The 22,010-nt window shown below is 45.5% G+C and overlaps 1 protein-coding gene and 1 long non-coding RNA gene across 3 annotated transcripts; both read right to left on the reverse strand.

The window, feature by feature from the left end:
- Positions 1-344: 344 nt before the first annotated feature.
- On the reverse strand, positions 345-18,167 carry NELFB (negative elongation factor complex member B). 2 transcript variants are annotated; one of them, XM_050926357.1, is made up of 13 exons: positions 18,022-18,167; positions 16,290-16,453; positions 15,993-16,092; positions 14,984-15,214; positions 13,580-13,765; positions 11,887-11,999; positions 11,329-11,431; positions 9,980-10,075; positions 7,907-8,049; positions 5,731-5,837; positions 4,938-5,079; positions 4,254-4,362; positions 345-3,998 (listed from the first exon to the last, which is right to left on the reverse strand). In XM_050926357.1, exons 1-13 carry the CDS (start codon positions 18,121-18,123, stop codon positions 3,861-3,863), a joined length of 1,734 nt encoding a protein of 577 aa, XP_050782314.1. In that variant the 5' UTR covers positions 18,124-18,167; the 3' UTR covers positions 345-3,860. The 2 variants fall into 2 exon arrangements, with proteins under 2 accessions (XP_050782314.1, XP_050782315.1); XM_050926358.1 differs by lacking the exon at positions 18,022-18,167 and adding an exon at positions 17,854-17,925.
- Positions 18,168-18,671: 504 nt separating this feature from the next.
- On the reverse strand, positions 18,672-19,607 carry LOC127036035 (uncharacterized). The gene is made up of 3 exons (XR_007769994.1): positions 19,587-19,607; positions 19,226-19,485; positions 18,672-18,770 (listed from the first exon to the last, which is right to left on the reverse strand). It is a non-coding gene; the product is annotated as an uncharacterized LOC127036035 (long non-coding RNA).
- Positions 19,608-22,010: the final 2,403 nt, after the last annotated feature.

Genomic DNA, 22,010 nt, shown 5'->3' on the forward strand with positions numbered 1-22,010 from the left:
CAGTGAATACACCTTGCAGTGAATACAGAATTATTAGTTTCCTCATGAATATGTTCTCACCTTACTAGCAGAATGCTTCAGACTTTCTAAATCTATCTATACAACACCCCTGTGAGATTAGGTGGTGGTATTATTCCCATTTTACAGCTAAGGAACTGAGGCACAGACAGAGTAAGGCCAAAATTGTCAGAGGTGTCCACTAATTCTAGGTGCCCAACGTGAGACACCTAGGGATCATTAAACACACACCGCTGCATCTTTGCTGCCATGACTCATGGTCCACAACACCCAGATCTGTTCACATATGGAGGCACAATGAAAATTCATTAAAAAAAAACAGCTGCTGTTTTACAGTCTAGTTTTATTTTGCCAGGTGAGTCAAGTATGGCAAGATCCCATACAAGAACATATTAAGACCAAAGGAAAGGAAAAAATCCACTGCAGACAGAATCTCTGAAGCAATATACAGAGTTCTGAAGTCTGCACTCAGGGCCAGAGGCAACACAGAGAGAGAGAGAACATATGCATCATGGACAAAACTTCTAGTTGAGGCTCTGTTGAGATTTCCCTTAAAACAGAAGTTTCTGTAATTTCTGGCAATAAAACGAAAGCGTTTTCATCTCCAAGTTTGCATAGCAATGGTTGTGGATAGAAGCAGACTCTCTAGGATGTTCACTTTTTGAAAAATTATCTAATTAAAAAAAAAAATTTGAAAATTGCCCATTCTTGATACTCTGCTAAGAGTGTCTCCCTTCTTTTTGCTCTTCTGTAACTGAAAGAAATTCGTAACTCCAGTATTTTGAAGGCATAACCCTTATCGCTTCAGTCAGTGCATTATACAAGCTATTTGAACATCAACATTTTGTATTTCGTCTTTTCCTTTTGCAACAAGCCAACCTGACTGAGTATGGATTATGCAGATACTTCCGTTCTCTACTGCTGCCAAGGTCTCCCCTCCCCAATCAAACCTAAGCCAGGGAAGGAGGGTGGCCAAGCAAGGGAAGCAGGGACAGATGGGTGTGCGGTGGTCACTGGGGGGAAACCATATGGGGCCAGCATGCAGGCTGGTCGACTATCAGTGACTTGCTAGCTGGGGAAACTCTGGCAGGAAAGTGGCTCTTGCAACAGCTTCAGATCCATGGTCTCCCTCTTGTCTGTAGTCAGCCTCAGATACCATCGCTCCTTGCTCTCCCTTCCCAGATGACAAGGGGCCAGGGAGGGGATGTGCCACAGGGTAGTTAGTGGCATATGGAATGGGGACGAGGATGCACTGGGAGCAGGATTACTGGTGTAGCAGCACAGAGGTGGGTTGTGCTGCAGCAGGAGGACAGGAGCAGTCCTAAAGCAACGAGCGCTACTGCAGCACTAACCCTGAGTAGCTGCCCCAAGCACGGCCTCGTCCCATTACACCAGAGGGGGTGAAGAAGAAGAGACTAGAGAGAGAGCACTGGACTGGAACTTACGAGACCTGGGCTCTATGCACAGCTCTGCCACTGATCTGCGAGGTGTCCTCAGGTAAATCACAACAATGCTTTGTTCCTCAGTTTCCCTAGTGAAATGGGGATGATGATGACGATGTTGACCTCCTCTGTAAAGCGCTTTAAAAGCTAGTGATGAAAAGCGCTTGGGGTGTTTTTATTATAGAGCTGTGTCCTGGAGGCAGAAATTGAGCCTGTGGCTCCAGGAAACCCCATCCTGGCATACACACACTTCCTCCCATGCCACCCCTCTAACATGGGAGTAGCTCCCCATAAAAAAGCTGCAAGGTCTTTCCTTCTGCAGGCTCTTCCTCTGCAGTGAGGTCTACAAAAAAGACTTGACAGTGGTTAGGCAGCTGCTGAGCTGTGGCTGCTACTTTCCATGCTGACCACTGTTTCCCTGTACTCCCCTGTCTCTTTAGTGCAGCCCTTTGTTGTCTCATGTCTTGGGTGGCAAGCTCCTGGGATAGTCTTGTTATGAGCCCATGGCCCCTCTGGTGGTATGCTGGCTCATGCAAGCCATCTCCAAGTGACTAACCACCACCCGCACGGAGTGAGGTGACTTGGGTGGCCCTCTGCTCAGTGCAGCTAGCCTCCAAGGGGCCAGCCCACACTTATATCTGCATTCCATTGCTCCACTTCAGTAGCAGGCAGCCAGAGTCCCCTCGACCAATGGGGCAAGAGGTGGCAAATAGCAGCTTGGCCAGTAAGGAGCCTCAAGGGTCCCATAGATGGCCATGGGATTTACTGGACTAGAAGACCTCTTGATGTCTCTTCCAGTCCTACAATTCTATGGTCTTTGACCACAGAGAGTATCAGGCGCTGCTCACTTTGGACTGGGGACCTCAGTCACCTGCTGGTAGCAACTCAACACGTCTGCCCTGTTCCTAATGAATGTCTTGAGTTTCCAGGTCCCAGTGATGGCCCTGGTAGATGCTGCCACAGCATCAGGGCAGCATCATGGGGATGAAGGGGAGTGACCTCGTGTGACGGAGCAGGGAGTGGGGCGGATTTGACCTGGAATGTTGCAGGGGAGTTACATTGGGGATGAGAAGGAAGCTACCTGAGCCAGGGGTGGGGGGGTGGGAGAAGTGACACCTTCTGCCCAGGAGACTGAACAAAGGAGAGGAGAAGCGGGGGGAGAGGGGGGGAGAAAGCGGCTAGAGGAATTTTTAGTTTCAGTTTGGGCTGGGTGGTGCAATGCAGGGAACCCCAAGCTGGGGTCTAAGCTCCCTGAACCCCCAGAAGGACTTGATTGAGGGGTCCTGGTTGTGCCTACAAGCTCTGCTGTAGATTGCGTTCCTACTGTTCAATAAACCTTCTGTTTTACTGGCTGGCTGAGAGTCACAGTGAATCTCAGGAAGAGGAGTGCAGGGCCCTGACTCCCCCACACTCCGTGACACCTTGTGCAGGCTCTTCAGTGCAAAGAGAGCCAACCAGTCTGAGCTAGGGAGATGGGTATGAATATTGAGAGGAGATGTGAGAGTGATGGGAGGTGCAGCCTGTCTGTGACTCTGGATTCTGGGTTCATAAAAAGCATGCCTTTAAACTGAAACTCCTGAGCTTTTCCAACCCTCTCCTCTCCTTCCTACCTGGGCTGCTGTCCAAGGTCTGGGACAGCTGCCAATTACCAGTTGCCGTGGAATAAGCTGGGGATCAGGTTGGTGAACAGCCAATCCCTGACATCAGAAGCAGGTGCCTAACTTGCCAGGTGTGCCACAACTATGTCACCCCCTATTGTCTGAGAGTGATCCACAAGCCCAATGAGGGAGCTGGAACTAGGCCCCGCCCTGGCTGTCCTGCTCCCACAGGGATTGGCCAACAGGTATGCACAGCCCTTGTCTCCATGAGGTCACAGGGAAGCACCAGTTTTGAACAAAGTATAAAATCTGCAGCCTTGTTCCCTTTTGTTGAGAACCATCTCTCAGCTTTAAAGACCTAAAGAAGCCAGCTGGGGGCAAAGAGCGAAACTGCTCAGACTTCAAGGGTTTGCTCCCTCTGCCTGATTACACAACCAGGTTTTTACTGCCCCAGAAAATTGTAAGTCTAAAAATGCAAGGAGATATAAAGTTTAAAAACAAGACTTGTCTTTTGAAAAAAAAAAATCATAGAAGCTGAGTAGATCCACAAGAAGCCACCTGGCTATCCTTAGGCCAAGTAAACCTATGCGATACACTGCATACTGAGCCTTCTAGCCAGCAAGAGACAGTGCTCAAAGACAAACTGCAGTGTCTGACAATGTCTTGCTTCTGCAAAAGGGTCAGTGGCTTTAGGTAAGTTTCCACCATGGCAGCCAGAGACACTTAGCAGTACACTGAAATGGCTCCACTCTGCAGGAGGCAAAGGTTAGTTTCTCTTATCTCAAAGTCCGGCTCATGTGGCTCAGAGCGAGGCTGGGGTGGGTACTGTGGGCAAAGTCAGTTCCATGGATGGAGTTTCAGCCACCTGGGCTGGACTGGGTTTGCGAAGCTCCAGTTTCTCGCTGAGCTGGTTATAGAGATCCTTCACAGCTTCGCCACTCTGTGGAACGAGCAATGAGAAAACAAACAAAAGAAGAGTCACACTTCATTCTAGCTGGAACACTAAGTACTAGGACTACTGGGAGTGTTTCAACACAGAGGAAAGTGAGAAGAGGAAGTCATGATATAATTAAGTCAATACTCCATACACTCTGAAAGCTGCTATCTCAACAGAACACAGGCTCCGGTAAGCAGCTTCAAGGAAAGCAGAGTTGCCTTCATCTGCAATTACTTTTCCTTTTGTGACCCTTCTTACCTGCTTGGTAGGTTCCAAAGCCTTCTGGAGTGATTCTAATTTGGCAGGTGCCACTTTGTGATGCAGATGAAGTAGCAATCTTAGCATGTGTCTATGGACATTCTCTTTTCTGTAAAGGGCAATTGTAAAGTGGTGAAACCAATGTATAAAACAGAATGTATAAAACACAACCACACTTTAGAGAGAAAGTTACACAACGTCAGAGCCCTGTCTGGGTGTTCAAACACTGGGAGTTTTGTTTTCAATCATCAAAAATACTTAAGTTGTAAAGGAATTGCTTGCACGCTGCAGGATGTTATGCTTCCATAGGCTTGCCAGGAATTAATACAAGGGTTTAGAACTACTAACACGTTATGGGCATTTACCAATTAGAGAGCTGAAGTTAAATATAATGTTTAAAGCAGAAATTTGATCTGTTACTGCACTGTAAGGACGATGTTGCCCCACTGCAACTTCTGTCTCTGAATAACGACTTAGGGTTTGTGTAATTGTTTATAAATCAACACTTGCTATTTCCAGTGATTTTATTTCTACAGAATTGGTTGCAAAATCTAAACATATAAAAAACCACCACAAGAGCTATCATAGCCTTTCCAGCGTGAGCTAAGTGAAAAATAGCTCAGAGAGGTGTGAACTGTCCCATTCATCTTGCAAATATTGTGCTTTCTGAAGGGTGTCAGTTACCTTGAGCAGGCAGTGAGGAAGAAGCCATCAAAGAGACTGGTACAGAAGTCCTCCAGAGCAAATTCATCAGCTAGCAACGTGAGGTTACCGGTGAGCAGGTGCAGGAAAATATCACTGAAGGCCAGGTCACTGAATGTCTCGACTGCACAACATGAAGAACAGTGACTAACAGGCTAGCAAGCATTTGCCTGAAAGCTTTGCCGTGTTAGCAGAAGGCGAGCCTGCTGAAAAAACTTGATGTGCACTTTGCTGACTGGCCACTGCAGGTGGCTGACTACCCGACCCAGGTATAAAGAGAGGTGGGAAAGAACCCATGATGTGGGCTGAGCAGCCATTGAGGAAGAATTCTGGGAGCAGCTAAGCCTGGGCTAGATTCAGTGTTGTTTCACGGCGAGTTCCTTTTGTGGATAAAGTGGCAAGTTCTGATCCACTGCAACTTTTGGGGACTGTTTAGAGCAGGAAGCTACCTGCTCAGAGAGACAATGTATCTTCCAGTAACATTCCAACCAGTCTACAGCTAATCACATTGCCAGTACAGTGTCCTTCATCCAAGCAATTACAAACAAACACTGAAGAACCTTCACACAACTCCTGCTCGGTAGGAAAACATCACCACTGAACAAGTAAGTAAACTCATGGGACTTGCACAGGCTCACATGGTGAATCACTAGCAGACCTGAAACTAGCAGAATCCAAGAGTTGTCACCACTAACCACACTCGCCTCCATAGCCCTTATTTTCCTCCTTCTAGGCCTTCTATATGTGACAAGTAGGTACAAAACATAAGACTTACCTAGTGCTGGCAGGAGCCTGAGAAAAGCATTCTTGTTCCTCTGTTTAGTTATGTGAAGTATGTAATACAGCCCAACCTCACAGGCTATTCTGTGCTCCTGAAGGAATCTGTTATGGCGCAAACAAAGTTTCTTAACCAATAGAACAAGAACCCATTTACCAAAGAGGACCGTACAAAGACAGGGTCCACAGCCTGGAAGCCACAGAGTAGGAAGCAGGGAAATGTCTCAGTAGCTAACCTGAAGTCTCCAATTAAGTGGTGGCTAAGAGAAAGCATTCAGCTCTAGGAGAGCTGTCTGCTGCCATGGCCCAAAGAAATAATTATTCAACAAACATAGTTACTTTCCAAAAATCAATACTAACCGAACAGTTCATAAGAAGAAGGAAGCTTCAAGATCAAGCTAAACACAATGGAAAATCTGATTCTAATTCATTTTAAAGTTTCCCTGCTCAGACACCAATTCTGCTATGAAACAGTTGTGCCTGTGATTCTAACTGAATGTGGTATTCTGGATACTGACATTCAAACAGGGAGAGTACTGGGAATAAATGTAAGGTCTGAACATAACGGAGCATACGGAGATCCTTTCTGTCTGCTTTGCAAAGAGAAACCAGAAGAAGAAGTTTATTTTTTAAACCTCCAAACGTTTAGGATTTCAAAGAGAAACTGAAGTCCTCTCATCACATGTACAGTCATCTTATTTCTAGTAGTGCATTTGAAGGTGCTCACTCTCTCGCTCAGTCCAAATGCACCTAAATTCAGTAATACCATGAAAACAGCCACTGTACTCTGCTTGTGAAGGACACACAAATGTCTCCTTTATTTGAAAACAGCAACGCAAAAAACCCTTACTAATTTGTTTTGCAAAGACTGAACTGAAATGTCAGAGCAAGAAACATTAATGTGATGGTCCACCTCCTTGGGACAGGCCTATATAAAAATCAACAGTAAGAAATATTGCTCCACACAGGTTGCTTCAATGTTTTCAAATAGAGGAGAAACTGAGAACTTTATGAGAGGATGACACAGGCCCTGCTTCCTTGAAAATGAGGGCAAAGCAATATGATGTGCCTAGTTTAAAAACAGTATTGATGATCAATCATTCACACTTCCCTAACTGTGTTACTGCTGAGCAGCAGCCATGTTTGTTAGTCAAAGAACTATTCTCTTTCTAATCACTATGAAGGCCTGAACTGATCTTTATTCTTCCATGGGTAACAAAAGCTTTAAGTACTATAGCAAATCTCTTGTGCTTTCACTCCAAGGTCTCTTTAACCCCCTTATGCACAATCTGCTTTAAGCAGCAGTAGCTCATGGTTAATTAATTTTGGCAATACGTTACACAGCAAAATTTTCTTTTTAATGTCAGCTCTGTCTACAATTGACTCTCCTCAGTAGCGTCCATGTAGAAATAAGTCAGGCCAAAGGCACCAAGACAATATTACTCTATTCTCATAGGCCTGATTCAGCATATGCCTAACTTTAAGTACATGAGTAGTCACACTGACTATAAAGTACCTTGCTGAATCAAGGCCTTAGTGTTTTGTTTCTTGTTCAGTTGCCTTTCAATCTGAGCCCTTGATAAAAATGCCACAGTATTTGAGCTCTCTGACTGGAAACTTTTAAACTGGGCAGCACCCTCACTGGCTCCACAGCAGCACTGCCTCTCTCATACTTCTTGCCAGAGACCCCTTATGTTCTCTCTATTGACCTATTCAAGATCTGTAGTTTTACTGGTGTCTTTTTAATCAACCGTTCCACTGAATGGAACTGAAGCCTTGAATTAGTTAGGGTTAATTCTTTTCGCTTAATTGTGCCAGGTTGCACAAAATGGGCTTCCTCTGTGGTACAGCTTAGCTACCTAAGACTATGTCTATACTACAAATTATTTCGGTATAACTTACATCACTCAGGGGTATGTATAATTCACATCTCTGAGTGACGCAAGTTACACCAACCTAAGCACCAGTGCGGACAGTGGTATGCTGGCAGCAGAGCTTCTCCCACTGACACAGCTGAGAAAGGAGTTACTGAGCCAATGGGAGTGTTTTCTCCTGTTGGCTTAGAGAGTCTTCACGAGAAGCAATGCAGCTGCGTCACTGTAAATGATGTAGTGTAGACATAGCCTAATGCTTTGTTGGAAAAAGGATCTAATGTACGTAGGTCGATGACATACTTGGTGAAAGCTTCGGGAATGGTGCTGGGGTAAGGAATTGGCCCTTTCTCTTCTGATGGCAGTTTCTGATCTACGTTGAATGTGTAGTCGTCCACCACAAAAGACATCAGCATCGGCAAGAACTTGGTGATCAACTCGTGTTCCTTAGAGGGGGGGAAAAAAGCCATTGCAATATAAAAAAGCCATTCACTATTTATGTAACTTTCCATCCAAGAATCTCAAAATGTTTAGGTGACATGTAATATTCCCATCCTACAGCTAGAAAAACTAAGGTAAACCATTTACCTATGACCACACAGCAAACCAATGGTAGACAGGAACATAAAAACACTGGTATCTAGACACCAAGTCCCTGCTCTAACCACTGACCTCTCTTTTCATGTCCTCCAGTAGAATTTAAGGAGATAATCAGAGAACTATCCTTCACTTTGTACACAAGAACACTATTGAAGGAATTTTTTTCTGTAACAGAATTATCCCATGATATACATACCTGGTCTAGAACACCTTATCCTATGTTATTGCAAGTGCTGGACACAGAGGGTCTGGGTAAGGACAGAGTAGTATGCTAATGAGTACAAGTCATCTTGTTAAATCCCTGAACCAATATTAACCATTGCACACTTAGTCATGCTCCCAGGAGGAGTGCCAGGGGAAAGTCACACTCATTTCCTCCATTCCCACCAGGGCCGGCTCCAGCTTTCTCGCCACCCCAAGTGGTGAAGCGGGAGAAAAAAAAAGAGAGAGAGAAAGACGGTCGGCGGCAACTCAATCGCGCCGCTCCATTCTTTGGCGGCAATTCGGTGGCGGGTCCTTTGCTCCCCCTCTTCCTCTTTGGCAGCAGCTCAATTGCCGCCGAAGACTCGGACGTGCTGTCCCTTTCCATTGGCCACCTCAAGCACCTGCTTCCTTCGCTGGTGCCTGGAGCTGGCCCTGATTCTGACAGCAGTTGAAAATTACTTATTTTGTATCAAATTAAAACAACGGGAAGCAGCAGTGTATGGAACCACAAAGTACATTAAAAATGAAGCAGGTTGTGGAGCTTTCTCCATATAGCACCAACAGGTGAAGAAGGAACCTTTCAAGTAAGTTATATGGTAAGCCAAGGCTTTGTCGAGGGCCATGTAAGTACCTAATCATCTTACTATTTGACTATTCATGCACACACACCTGGGAATGCTGGGACAATTTGTAGAGTAGCGGGCGCAGAGAGCCATTGAACCAAACTGTAAACCCTGCATATGATGGAAACCACTTCAAAACAGGGGGTGCAGCAGCACCCCTAGTTCCAGCACCTATGCAAACACCTATGGAAAACGTACATCACTGAGGTAAACGTGCAGTCAGCCAGCAGTTTATACGCTCAATGCCTCAATCACCCTCCCTGGGGAAGAGCTGCACCACTTTGCAGCACAGAACAGAAACAGCAATGGAGTTTTTGGAGGTTCCTCCCACTGCCCAGTATTGTGGTTAACCTCTCTTCTGTAGACAGCTGAATATAACTTGTCCCAGAGCTACCAAACCTGTTCAGAGTGCAGGCCAGAGGGAAAGTGGGGGGAGGGTCACCTGAGCGATCCAAAATACGCTGTCCAAGGGTTGAATGATACCTCCACAGCATTCCTATCACAACACTAGGGAGGCAGAAGTGCTAGCCACTGAATGACAATGCAATGGGCTGTTATTAGAGTTCAGGGCCAGGGCCAGGGCCAGCCCCAGCAATGCTATTTTCACATTCATTCTGATCTACAGTCTCGCCATTTGGGCGGAGATCCCAGGAGTTATGAGCCACTGGTGCTGAATTTGTTAGAGGCAAAACTCAGATATAAAACAGTTACAGCCCAGATGTTCAAGACTACCAAAAAAGGGGACGGGGGGGGAGTTGACAAGAGGACCCACTTGTGTACACTCTCACCCTATTGGTGCATGCAAATGCCAGGTGTCATCTGTACAAACAGGACGTTTCCAAATTTTGCAAGTGCTTATTAGAGGCATTTGGAAAAGGTGACACTGAGGATTTTTTAAGAGAGAGGCAGATGAAGAAATCAATGAGGAAATACTCTTCGAGAAGCTTACCATTTTAGGCTCCCTGAAGACCTGACTGTCAATCATGTCCCAGGCCCCTTGTCCCAGAGACAGCATCCTTAGCAGTAACAAGAGGTCTGGGCTTTCCTAGAAATTCAAATTTAATAAAAGTTATGTTCTTCCTCAATTTTCTACATGTTGGAGATTTATTTGGAAGTAATTTATATTAAGTGGTTTTCTTGGATTCAGAAGCATTATCCCGAGATGTCAGATCGCAAAAGACTGCAAAGAGCTGTCAATTTCTATGATTTAAATAATGAATTATAGCTCAGAGGGCCACAAACAACCGCAAATGCTACAGAACACACCTCAATGTAATAATTTTATAGTGTACTTGGAGATATTCAGGCCATCTGATCAGACGACTGATTAGAAACCTTTCAAAAACAATTTGACATCATAAAATACAATATGTGTCAGAATGAAACTATTCGTGTTTGTCAGTAAATATCCAATACTGAGCATGTAAAAATGATATTGGCCTTTTTGTGAGCTTGAAAGAATAAAAAGAAATTATTTAATTTGACAATGAAAAAGCAGCCCAAGGGATGAAATATAGGAAGTGTTTCTATTTAGATCCTTGCATGGTTCCCATCATAGGAGCCGAATCCTGATCCACTGGGAGCAAAGATTCACATTCTTGTTGCACAGCCCATGAGTACCCAGTTCATACCAGGGAAACTGAGGATCCAACCAGCAGACCGCTTTCTAAGTCCTTTCTAGGGCTGAACGGCGGTCACTTGCCAGCTGCCATTCCCGATGTAATTCTGCCTCCCTGCCAAGGGATAGTCAGCAGCCGAACGCAGCATTACAGAGAGCAAGTGCCTCACAACATTATTAAGTGTACCATCTTCCTCTCCGTGTGCCTGATGTAAATGCAGAGCAACAACTATAATTTTACATTCAGATGGTTCAATAAAGTGTTCAATAGAGATAACTCTCTCTCCGCTTACACCATTCACTTTACTATATCCCCCTACCACCAGCCCAACAGCACAAGGAGTAAAGAATGCTGTAACTGAAGCAAGAATTTAAGTAGGCAGAAAGCAGTTGCCTGCAAGTATTTAGTAGAGAGTCAGAAATGTTAAGGGGGCACCGTCAACTTGAAAAATCACATTTGTCTGAAAATTGTGTACCTACCATAATTACATAACACCTAAAATTACTACAAATCAGGACAAAATGTCTGTTTTTCCTCTTTTTCAGTTTACTTGTGCATTTGATAGCACACAGTTTCATTCCTTCTCCTGTAATGTCAGTCAGTTTCTCCCTTGCTGAAAAATGCAGTCCTGAACCTGAACAGGGCCCATTTGTAATCTGTGCAGGTTTTTCAGACTCACCCTGGGTAAGGTGTCTTGCCCAACCAGCTCTTGCAGATGCCGTATGGTACTCAGGGCTAAGGTGTTAATGGCAAAGGGATCACACAAGATCATTGATAAATCCCTGAAGGGAAACAGAATCACAGATGCATTTGATATATACGAACAAACCCTATGGCCCAACCACACACTCGGCCATGGAATACCAAAACCTATGAGGGAAGGAAGACAGGCAGCAAAAACTATAATGATAAAACTTAATATATTATATCAACTGAAATAGGTTTCTGCCTTAGATCACTAATTAGATGCTTAAAAGTGGCAAGTCCTGCCTGATAAAAAAACAACTCCTCTTTTAACTTTTGTTTTACAGGCCACTGACTAGTTAGAGCCCTGGGACAGGATACTGAGAATAAATCTGTTATCTTGCCGAATGCACTAAGAAAGGCTATGTTTGGCAATGACTGGTTTTGTTACTAGACACTTGTGGAGAATTAACAACTGAAGTAAATCTCAGCCCCTCAGCGATGTTCCCATTATCCAATCAATCCCTCAGTTTGATGAGTCTGAACTGCTCACCCCAATACTTGTTCTTGTCCTTTCTTCACTCCATCCAGGAACCCTTGCAGCTCTCGAGCTCTCTTGTTATCCACAAACTTCTCCCGAATGCAGGCATCTAAGCACCAGGTGAACTGCAAAGAAAGGAACCGTTAACACACTCATGGCAACTCCTCTAAACTAGCATTACAATATATGAATCACCTCAAGGCTTCAGTGTAATACTGTTGGCTTGATATTTAATAAAATACACCTGCATAAGCCTTTCCGACCCTCCCCAACAGTTGTACAGGAAGCTGCAACATTGGATACAGCACACATCAGTTTTAAGACTCTTGCCGACTTTTCAAAGGCTTCAGATCTAGTGACAAAACAGGTCCTTAATCAGTGAGCCTTTTGCATTAAGCTCCTACAGGTATTCTATTTATGTTCAAATGCCACCATCAGTGCAACAGAACATGGGTTCGTGTAGCAGCATGTGAAGAGAGAAGACAAAGTTTCCAATCCATACAAACAGCATCAACCTCAGACCAGCAGTATCTGCTGCTTGCACAGTTCTGTGAGTGTTGGGAAGTTATAGAGGGGGTCTGACATCAGGAGCAGAGGAAGCCCAAGAGGCATCCAAACACACAAGATCACGCTATGAAGCTGTTGTACAGCAGGTTCAACTGACATCACCTTTTCCTCTCCCACAACAAGCATTGCCTGAAAATTAACATGTACTACGTACCATGTAGTATGTGAATATAGCTCATGGCCCACCCCCATCAATGTGCGATCACATACACGATGGAGTACATGGTAACTGAGGAGGCAGTATCGCTTAGTGGTAAGAACATGGGATTGGAAGTCAGATAACCTAGACTTTATTCCTGGTTCTATCATTGACTTACACTGGAAATTTGGACAAGTCATAACCCCTATGTGTTAGTCTCCCCACCTACATTAAAACCACATATTCCTCATAAGGATGTTGTGGATCTTGATCAATTCATGTTTCTGAAGTGCCTGGAGTCCACCATACAGAAGGTGCTAAATATATTTCTCATCACTGGTATCTTTTCTTCAGAAGCACACACCGCATGAGAAATAAGCTTTGTAAATAAAGTAACCAGGACGTAAGCAGAGAGAGTAGAATGCGACTCTGCATTTATAGTGGATGAATGACTTAATTCACATTACAAATGCCAATGCAGCGCTAAATTAGACAGTAAAACTTCTTATATTTTAATAATTATTAATTTTCTGCTCTTTCTACTTCAAGATCCATAGCATTTCCCAAACTAAACTAATGAAATGCAATCACTTCTGGGCAAAGAGCATCAGTTTGGGCACAGTCCTATGCACAACCGGGAGGGGAAGAAAACTGGCCAAGAACACTGGGGCAAACCAATGGCATGAACTTTGTTTTTGGCAGCATCCACGTAGGTCAGATGATATGCTGTTTTTTAAGACTTCATATCAAGCACCTCAAACACCACGACGAACAATTTATCTACCATACAAAGACAAGGGGCTTTGTTAACACTGCTGGGATTTGAATCTGTCATTCCAAGGACTATAAGAATTTCAGACTTGAGGTTTGAACCATTTTCTATGCCTGGAGATAATATACTCTCTCAGTTATTGACTTTCAAGGCAGCAGGCACAAACGAGAGCTGCTCAGACTGAAAACTCCAAAGTACTATTTGTGCCTGGTCCATCTATTCATTACCTTGTGACAGGGGTCAACAGTACAGATCTCGCTGATGTCCAGGTCATGCAATGACATCAGGAGCTCTGCCCGTAGCGTGCAGTAATGGACATTCCTCGTCCGAAGGAACAACGTTCTTAGGAACTGTAGCACCATGTCATATAGCTTCACATTCTTCCCAATCATCTGTGTCAGCTTCTGAACCACCTAAAGCCCAAATGCAAAAAGACACACTTAGTACCAAAAGCTATTCCTACATGACAGCTTTCAAACTATTTCATTATTTGATCCATCAGTTGTGGAATGCCTGAACTAAAACATACAGCTTTAAAGGACATTTCACACTAGACTTTTTCAGCATTTCAATTCCATTTGTGCTTTAATTGATTTTTGTATAGACTTTTGTAATTGCAAGACCTTCTGTTCCCTTGGCTAAACAATCTGACCTATTATACCAAGTATACCAGTAGGAATTGTTTTTTGTTGTAAATGTGATCTTAGGGTTTTATACTGCCATCTATCACCGTAGTTCGAGTGCCCACCATGTAAAATCAAAAGTAATAGCAAAGTCCCTAGAGACTTTATGGAGTCTCTGGTATTTCCCCCTTTTTGGGATAAAAACACTGCTTGGGGCATGGATTTGGGTTTTTTTTTAAACATTTTAATAAAATGTGTATAGTGAGAGTGTCTAAAAGAGCCACCGCAGCACAGACTCTACAAGTACACAGGAAGGCACAATCCTTGTCCTGAATAACTTACAATCGAATTTAAGACAAGTTAACGAGGGTAGTATACAACAGGAGGGAAGAGTGGCTGGGGCGAGGTTTAACATTAAAAAGATCACATTGTCCTATAGGCTAGCTACATGCACAGTTTTTGACGCTTCTTCCCATTTTTTTGTTGTTGAACTATTACTATTTCCTGCAAAAACAAAATAAAAATTGTAACCCCCCCAAACCCCGATTTAACTGCCAAAGGTGCTTAGATACTATAATGATGGGCATGGTATTAAATCCCAGACTGATAGACAGAACCGGGGAAAAATATTATTGGCTAAACATATTGTTTAGCTATTTAAAGGTTACTTTTTAAAATCTGCTTAAACAAAAGATTAACCTATTACTTCATTCACTGGGTGCTAGTCTAATAAACATAATGTTCAGTATAGTTATACCTGTAACTATTAAATATAAGATTAACCTGTTGATTTAATTAAGACTTGTTTAATGAAGATGAACTAACACTAAATCACTAGCCAAAATATTTACATAGCTTTTCCCAGGTGGTAGCAAAGTTGTGAGGCCAGACGAACACTCAGTTATCTGATGATGCTGGCAGGATAGGAACCCAATATGCTCCCTTTTCAAGACAGAGATTGGAGATTTCCATTCCAAACTTCCCTGTATAAGTTCTCCCTGCTCTTACCTCTCCCTGACGTCTCATTTTCGGAGAGGGACTGAAGAAGTTGTGCAAGACAGAGAGATCACTACTAAAGAGAGTGTTTTCTTTCTCCAGGATGTACTGTTTCAGCAATGGGGACACCTCATCGCCAAACAGAGCTTGGTTATCCTGCCAGATCTGGCGCTTCACCTCCACGGCACATGCTTTGTATAAATCCTTGTCCGCCATCACTAACTTCAGTTTCTTCTCAGGGACCTGTGAACAACAGTGCAGTCTCAGTAAAGAGTTAGGGGTTCACCTACCTGATTGTTAAAATGGTAAGTGGTTGACTACAAGGCAGATCTAAATCACAACCTTGAACTGGCCAGTAACTTCTACAACCAATGCAATTAAAACCCAAGGAAACAGCAGAGACACTTCTTTCATGACCCTATGTATCCAACATCACCCTAGTTTTAAAGTATTTAGCTTCCTAAAGAAAGCATTACATTTTCCTTCAGTTAATTTTGAAAAAAACTTCTTCTCTTATTAAAAAAGGAGCACAGCATTCTATGGTGATGGTTCAAAACTCTAGTCTACAGCATACAATAGCACTAGTACAGGTTTTGAAGCTATTACATTAAAGATATTGTAGTGCCTTAAATGAAGAGTTGTTTCCTCTTAAGTACTGCTTTCCAGAAATATTGCACCCTTTTAAAATCTAGCTGCATCCTTCAAATACTTGCCATTTAAATCAGTTTTGGAAGAGCCCCCTACCACTGAGCTCAAACTATTTTTGGGAAAGATAGGCAGAACATTCACATTTTAAAAATAGAAGAACAAACGTATCTCTCTAAGTAGAGTGTGCTTTATGAAATATGAAATGCTTTTTGAACTACGTTAAATTAACTGATATGAGAATCAAACAAAGCATAAGACAAATTCTTCTGCCAGTGAATGACAAACTGACTGAAGAATTTGCAAACATGGCATACAGCCCGGCTAACAGCACAGAATGAAAGAGGCTGTAACCAGGAGATACAACAGATTTTACCTTGGGCAGGTGTTTCATGACACACATCACCACAGGCTGTATAGATGGCATCTTGACCAAGGAAAAGCTTTTCTCCAGCAGATCCTCCAGCTTTTTGTATCTGGAAACATGCAAGCAAGAAAAGTTGCTAGGTAAAGTTTTCAAAATTCCTGAGTGACTTAGGGTCCTAAGTACTTAAGACACTTTTGAAAAAGTGACCAAGGCATTTAAGCTTTTTGAAAACTTTACCTGCCATGATTAATTTTGCAATTAATTTCTAATGATGATTAATAATCAGCAGCAAGATCAGTAACACACCTTTCCTCAACCTTTCCTTCTGAGGCAATGGCTGAAACTCTCTCTAACAATTTCTCTCTCAGCTCATCAAATACAGACTGATGAAATTCCAGCCTAGGGGTACCATGGAGGTCCAAGAATGGCAGAGCAGACTGGAGAGAGGGCAGGAGGACTCCATTTTCTGTCTAGCAAAACAAAGACCATATAGAATTATACATTTGGATTAAACACAAATTCCTTGCTGGCAATAAATAACAAGACAGAGTACTAAAACGACTTATGTTAAGAAAAAGTAAGCACTCGGATAAATTTAAATGGTCATTATTGAGTAAGAAACAATATAACATTTATAAAAAAGTCCTTAGTTATGCTACTAGCACTAGTGTAATATTATTAATGTTAAAAAAAACTTAAAAATCTAGTTCAATTTTCATCACTGATGCCATTTGTTCACTTTTTACTCAACCGAGGAAATGAAGAAAGACTAGCAAGTTTCCTTTTCTAGTTCTCATGCAATAGTGCAACACTGGAGTGTGGACACACTAGCACAATAGAGTCCTGGTCCATGCCTCTGACTCCTAGGCATGGGTAGTAAACGGTACAGAGGAAAGTTTATTTGTTTAAAAAATATTGGTCCATTAACATTTATCCATTTGTACACAAAAACATTCACTTTTTTTAAAATTATCCTTAAATCTGGGGCCTGAAGTACCTTACAATGTTTCTCTAATCATTCAAAACTCTACCAGGATTTTTAAAATGGTTGCATTTGGCTATCTTATGCTAAACTCCATTAACCCAACTTTATAATCTAAATATATAAACTGCCACTGCTGAAATATACCAAAGCTTTGCTAAATGATCAATGCCCCAATCTTAAGAACACTGAAGCATCCTGTAACGACACACGCAATAGTTCCATGAAGTCTTAGAGACGCCATGTAACATACACAGTCAGCTTTCATTTGTATTACAAAAAGTTACATTGCAGAGGTGAAAAGATACTACAGAGCACCAGCGTGTTAAGAGCCAAGAGTAACCAAAGCTTCCTTTTCACATTATATCCTGCATTAAGCTGCAAAAAACAAAACCTGAAAGCTACTCTCACAACTGTCAAATCCTGTTCAATTGGCAGAGAAACTCCCTTCATTCTTTAAAGAGTCCCCTTGTGATGAGGGCCTCCAAAGTTTGTCTCAATTATAACTTAAAAAAAAATCTATTTTAAAATCCTTCATTGAAGTTGTCCCACATCTTGTAAGCAGCTAGGAGCAAATGAGGCTACAATATAATGGGAGGATGATCGAAGGTGTAAAAGTTTAGCCCATGTCAAGCAACAGGGAACAGCACCCAAGCAGAGTCCGGATCAGAAACAACTAGAGGAAGGTCAGACAATAAGACCTGCAGCAATGGGACACCACCGTGATGGATGCCATGGCACCTGGAACCCTTTTACTGAGGCGTTATCAGCTCAGACCCACCCAGCCCCTCTCAAAGTCCTGGGACCCAGGCCCGAGTCCAGGCTGACCCACATGAGACTGACCCGCGTGTGGACGGGGCTCGGGCTCGGCGAGCCGCGCACATGTACCTAAAAGACCCCACCGGGGTGGGAGCCTGCCCGAGACCCAGCGGAGAGCTCCGGCCACCCTACCCCCGCCTAGGCAGAGCAACTCCCGCCCCGGGGAGCCCCGCTCCGCCCCGCCGGGCGCTCCCCCCCCCCGGGCCGCGCTCCCCCCCCCCGGGCCGCGCTCCCCACCTGGAACTGCTCGATGGCCTTGAGCGGCTCGGTGCAGTTGGTCAGCGTCTCCTTCAGGTCTTCCCCGTTGGCCACCCCGAGCTCCTGCAGCCCCGCGAACATGGCGCCGGCCTCCGCGGGCCCGGCCCCCGCTCGTTCCCGTAGGGTCGGCCCGGTCCGCCGCTGCTGTCGCCCCCCAGCCCTGGGGGGTCCCGCGCTGTCCCCGTCCCCCGCGAAACTGCTCCTCGGCGCGCAGGTTCCGGGCTGCCGCGGGAGCGGCTGGGAGCTGGCTCAGCCCTGCCGAAGGGCCTGCGTGGGGCTCTCACGGCCCGTTCCCCAGAGAGTCCCCGTGTGCTGCCTGCTCCCCTGCCTGTGGAGACCTATAGCTATAGCGCCTGCTCCCCTATAGCCCCCGTGTGCTGTCTGCTCCCCTGCCTGTGGAGACCTATAGCTATACCGCCTGCTCCCCTATAGCTCCCGTGTGCTGCCTGCTCCCCTGCCTGTGGAGACCTATAGCTATACTGCCTGCTCCCCTATAGCTCCCGTGTGCTGTCTGCTCCCCTGCCTGTGGAGACCTATAGCTATACCGTCTGCTCCCCTATAGCCCCCGTGTGCTGTCTGCTCCCCTGCCTGTGGAGATCTATAGCTATACCGCCTGCTCCCCTATAGCCCCCGTGTGCTGCCTGCTCCCCTGCCTGTGGAGACCTATAGCTATACCGCCTGCTCCCCTATAGCCCCCGTGTGCTGCCTGCTCCCCTGCCTGTGGAGACCTATAGCTATAGCGCCTGCTCCCTTATAGCCCCCGTGTGCTGTCTGCTCCCCTGCCTGTGGAGACCTATAGCTATACCGCCTGCTCCCCTATAGCTCCCGTGTGCTGCCTGCTCCCCTGCCTGTGGAGACCTATAGCTATACTGCCTGCTCCCCTATAGCTCCCGTGTGCTGTCTGCTCCCCTGCCTGTGGAGACCTATAGCTATACCGTCTGCTCCCCTATAGCCCCCGTGTGCTGTCTGCTCCCCTGCCTGTGGAGATCTATAGCTATACCGCCTGCTCCCCTATAGCCCCCGTGTGCTGCCTGCTCCCCTGCCTGTGGAGACCTATAGCTATACCGCCTGCTCCCCTATAGCCCCCGTGTGCTGCCTGCTCCCCTGCCTGTGGAGATCTATAGCTATACTGCCTGCTCCCCTATAGCCCCCGTGTGCTGCCTTCTCCCCTGCCTGTGGAGACCTATAGCTATACTGCCTGCTCCCCTATAGCCCCCGTGTGCTGCCTGCTCCCCTGCCTGTGGAGATCTATAGCTATACCGCCTGCTCCCCTATAGCCCCCGTGTGCTGCCTGCTCCCCTGCCTGTGGAGACCTATAGCTATACTGCCTGTTCCCCTATAGCCCCCGTGTGCTGCCTGCTCCCCTGCCTGTGGAGACCTATAGCTATAGCGCCTGCTCCCCTATAGCCCCCGTGTGCTGCCTGCTCCCCTGCCTATGGAGACCTGTAGCTATACTGCCTGCTCCCCTATAGCTCCCGTGTGCTGTCTGCTCCCCTGGCTATAGAGACCTATAGCTATACTGCCTGCCCACTGCCTATGGAGACCTATAGCTATACTGCCTGCTCCCCTATAGCCCCTATGGGCTGCCTGCCATGCTGTCTTCACCAAGTGCCCTTCATTCATTCTCCGTATGTGTCTGAACTAGCAAAGTTGCGTGTCCTGGGTTTTGTTGGCCACATCACAGGCTTTGGCTTCCATCCTAGTACTTTCACATCTAAACCTGTTTCTTTGTATAACTCCTCTTATGGTGTGAAGACATCTCATTAAACACCTGTAGACATTGAGCATGCCATCTCGTTATCGCCCAGGCTTCTGCACTGTACAGCTTTGTGTGGTGCACTGTTGTTACAGACAGCTGGGTTTTCAGTCTCAGCAGCACAGGGGCGATGGGGTGCCCTCACCCTGGACTGGATGGGGAAAAGGCTGATTCTTCATTGTGGACTGAAGAAGACACAACTCAGTGTGGGCTGACTGCCGAGGAGGAAGGATGTACTTTGCATGCTTGAGCCTGGGAGTAGCTGGAACCCTGACTGTAGAAGTCAGTGGTGCTAAGACCCAGACAGATGTCCAGATACCTATGGATGCCCAATAAGAATTGGAATTGTGAGGAGCTGTGGGTGCTGGCAAGCCCAGAGACCCAGATGCCACCCCAACTACTGCTCTGAGAGATGTGGTAGGAAGGGGCGGGGGGTGACTAGCTGTAGACGTCCTGTGGGAAGTTGGCATGTTTTGGTTGGAGCCCTGCTGACTCAGTGGCAGAGCACTCCACTAGTGTTAGGGTCTTGGGCTGGGACCTGGTAGAGCAGGTTGGACCCCCTACCCTGGTTGCCCTGTGGGTAAGGGCAGCCCACTAGCCATTTAGCCTTGCTGCTCTGAGGTGTAGTAAGTGAAGGCCCTGATAAAGGCCCAGTATGAGGCCTGAGGCCTGAACTAAAGTAATGGTCAAGACTTTGCTAACATAAAGCAATGTGAAGCTGTGAGCCAGAGGCAGGCCCTGCTCGCAGAAGATGGCAAGGAAAGGGCTGATGCTGCAAGAAGATATGTACCTGAAAGGTCCTGAACACTAGAGATCAGAACATTCACATACTTGCACATTCCACACAGATAACAAGGAACAGGCCGACCCATCCCAATGACAGGGGCAAAAGGGTAATATGATGGATAGAGTTGTTTTGATCAAACCAACATGTACAAGGTGAGAGGCGGCACTTTACTACGTAGAGGGGTTGTACCTTACTGCGTAGAGGGGTTCCACCTCAATACGTCAGGAGTGATGTGTAACTTGTTTGTACCTGTGTATAAAAATGTATCCCTGGGGCGATGTCTTTGTCCGGCCTAGGGGGCAGTGGAAAGTCCCGCCACTGACTGAGCCGGGTCCATTGCCAAGAGGCACTTTCTCGTAGTATGCCCTGAATTAGGCTCAGAAACCTACAGGGAACTGCAATTGTGTCCGAGGTCGCAATAAACCTGGCCGACGTGCCTTCGTATCTTACTAGACTCTGTGGTCATTGGGGGTTCTCTTCGGGTCTGCTGTGTCAGCTATCTGCGCAGAGCTGGGGCAGCACACAGAGGGAACACACGCACGCAGCCGAGTGATACCAACAAGGAGAGAGCAGAGCAGAGCACCACAGCGGTAGTGCATCTAACAACAACACCTCTGACAACACTGGTGACCCTGACCGCTGATCTGGTGAGTAAGCGAGCTGTCCACCATAAGAATCGCAATCTAACATGACAGAAAACCTCGAGCTAGGGAACCCCCTTATCCCCTCCCTTTTGATCCCCATGGAGTTTTATAACTCATGGACCCGCTGGATTGCCAGTAAGGGGGGTCCATATGAATTGAAGAATGGGGAAACATGGACTGGCATATATAGAGCGATGGTAGAATCCGAGGCTCTAAGAAATAGTAATAAAAGTAAAAAAGCAAAAATTCTGCAACTACTGTCTATGGCAGTGAGATGGCTGAAACAGCATGCTGGCATGCTGGACAAACAAGTAATAGAAAAAGCAGGGCAAGTAACAGTAACAAAGAAAGAGTTAAAAGAATCAAAAGAAGCTACACAGCCCTGGAATGCTCCCACCGCCCTTGCAGGGTGGCAAGCAGCCCAGAGACAACCAGTACAGGAACAGAGTGAAACACTGGAAACAACTGTAATAAACCTACAAAAAATACATGTGCCGTCCCCTGTTATAAATATTGGTGGTAAACAGCAGGCTTCAGGTAGCTACCCTGTGTCTGAAGAATGGGGACAGAAGTGAAAAGAGGTGGTCCCAGTAAAATTAAAACATGAAACTGGGTCCACTGCATTGCAACCATCACCTTATGATAAAAGCCGGGTTCCAGTTAAACTTAAACCGGAACCTGGACTGGTGCCTGTCAGAACGGGACAAGGAAGTGCACAGAAGGAAAGAGTAGCAAACAATACTCTCATTGAATTGGTAAATAAAATAAAGTAAAATTGCAA

This window comes from Gopherus flavomarginatus, chromosome 17 (genome assembly GCF_025201925.1).
Source record: "Gopherus flavomarginatus isolate rGopFla2 chromosome 17, rGopFla2.mat.asm, whole genome shotgun sequence".
Classification (NCBI taxonomy): domain Eukaryota; kingdom Metazoa; phylum Chordata; order Testudines; family Testudinidae; genus Gopherus; species Gopherus flavomarginatus.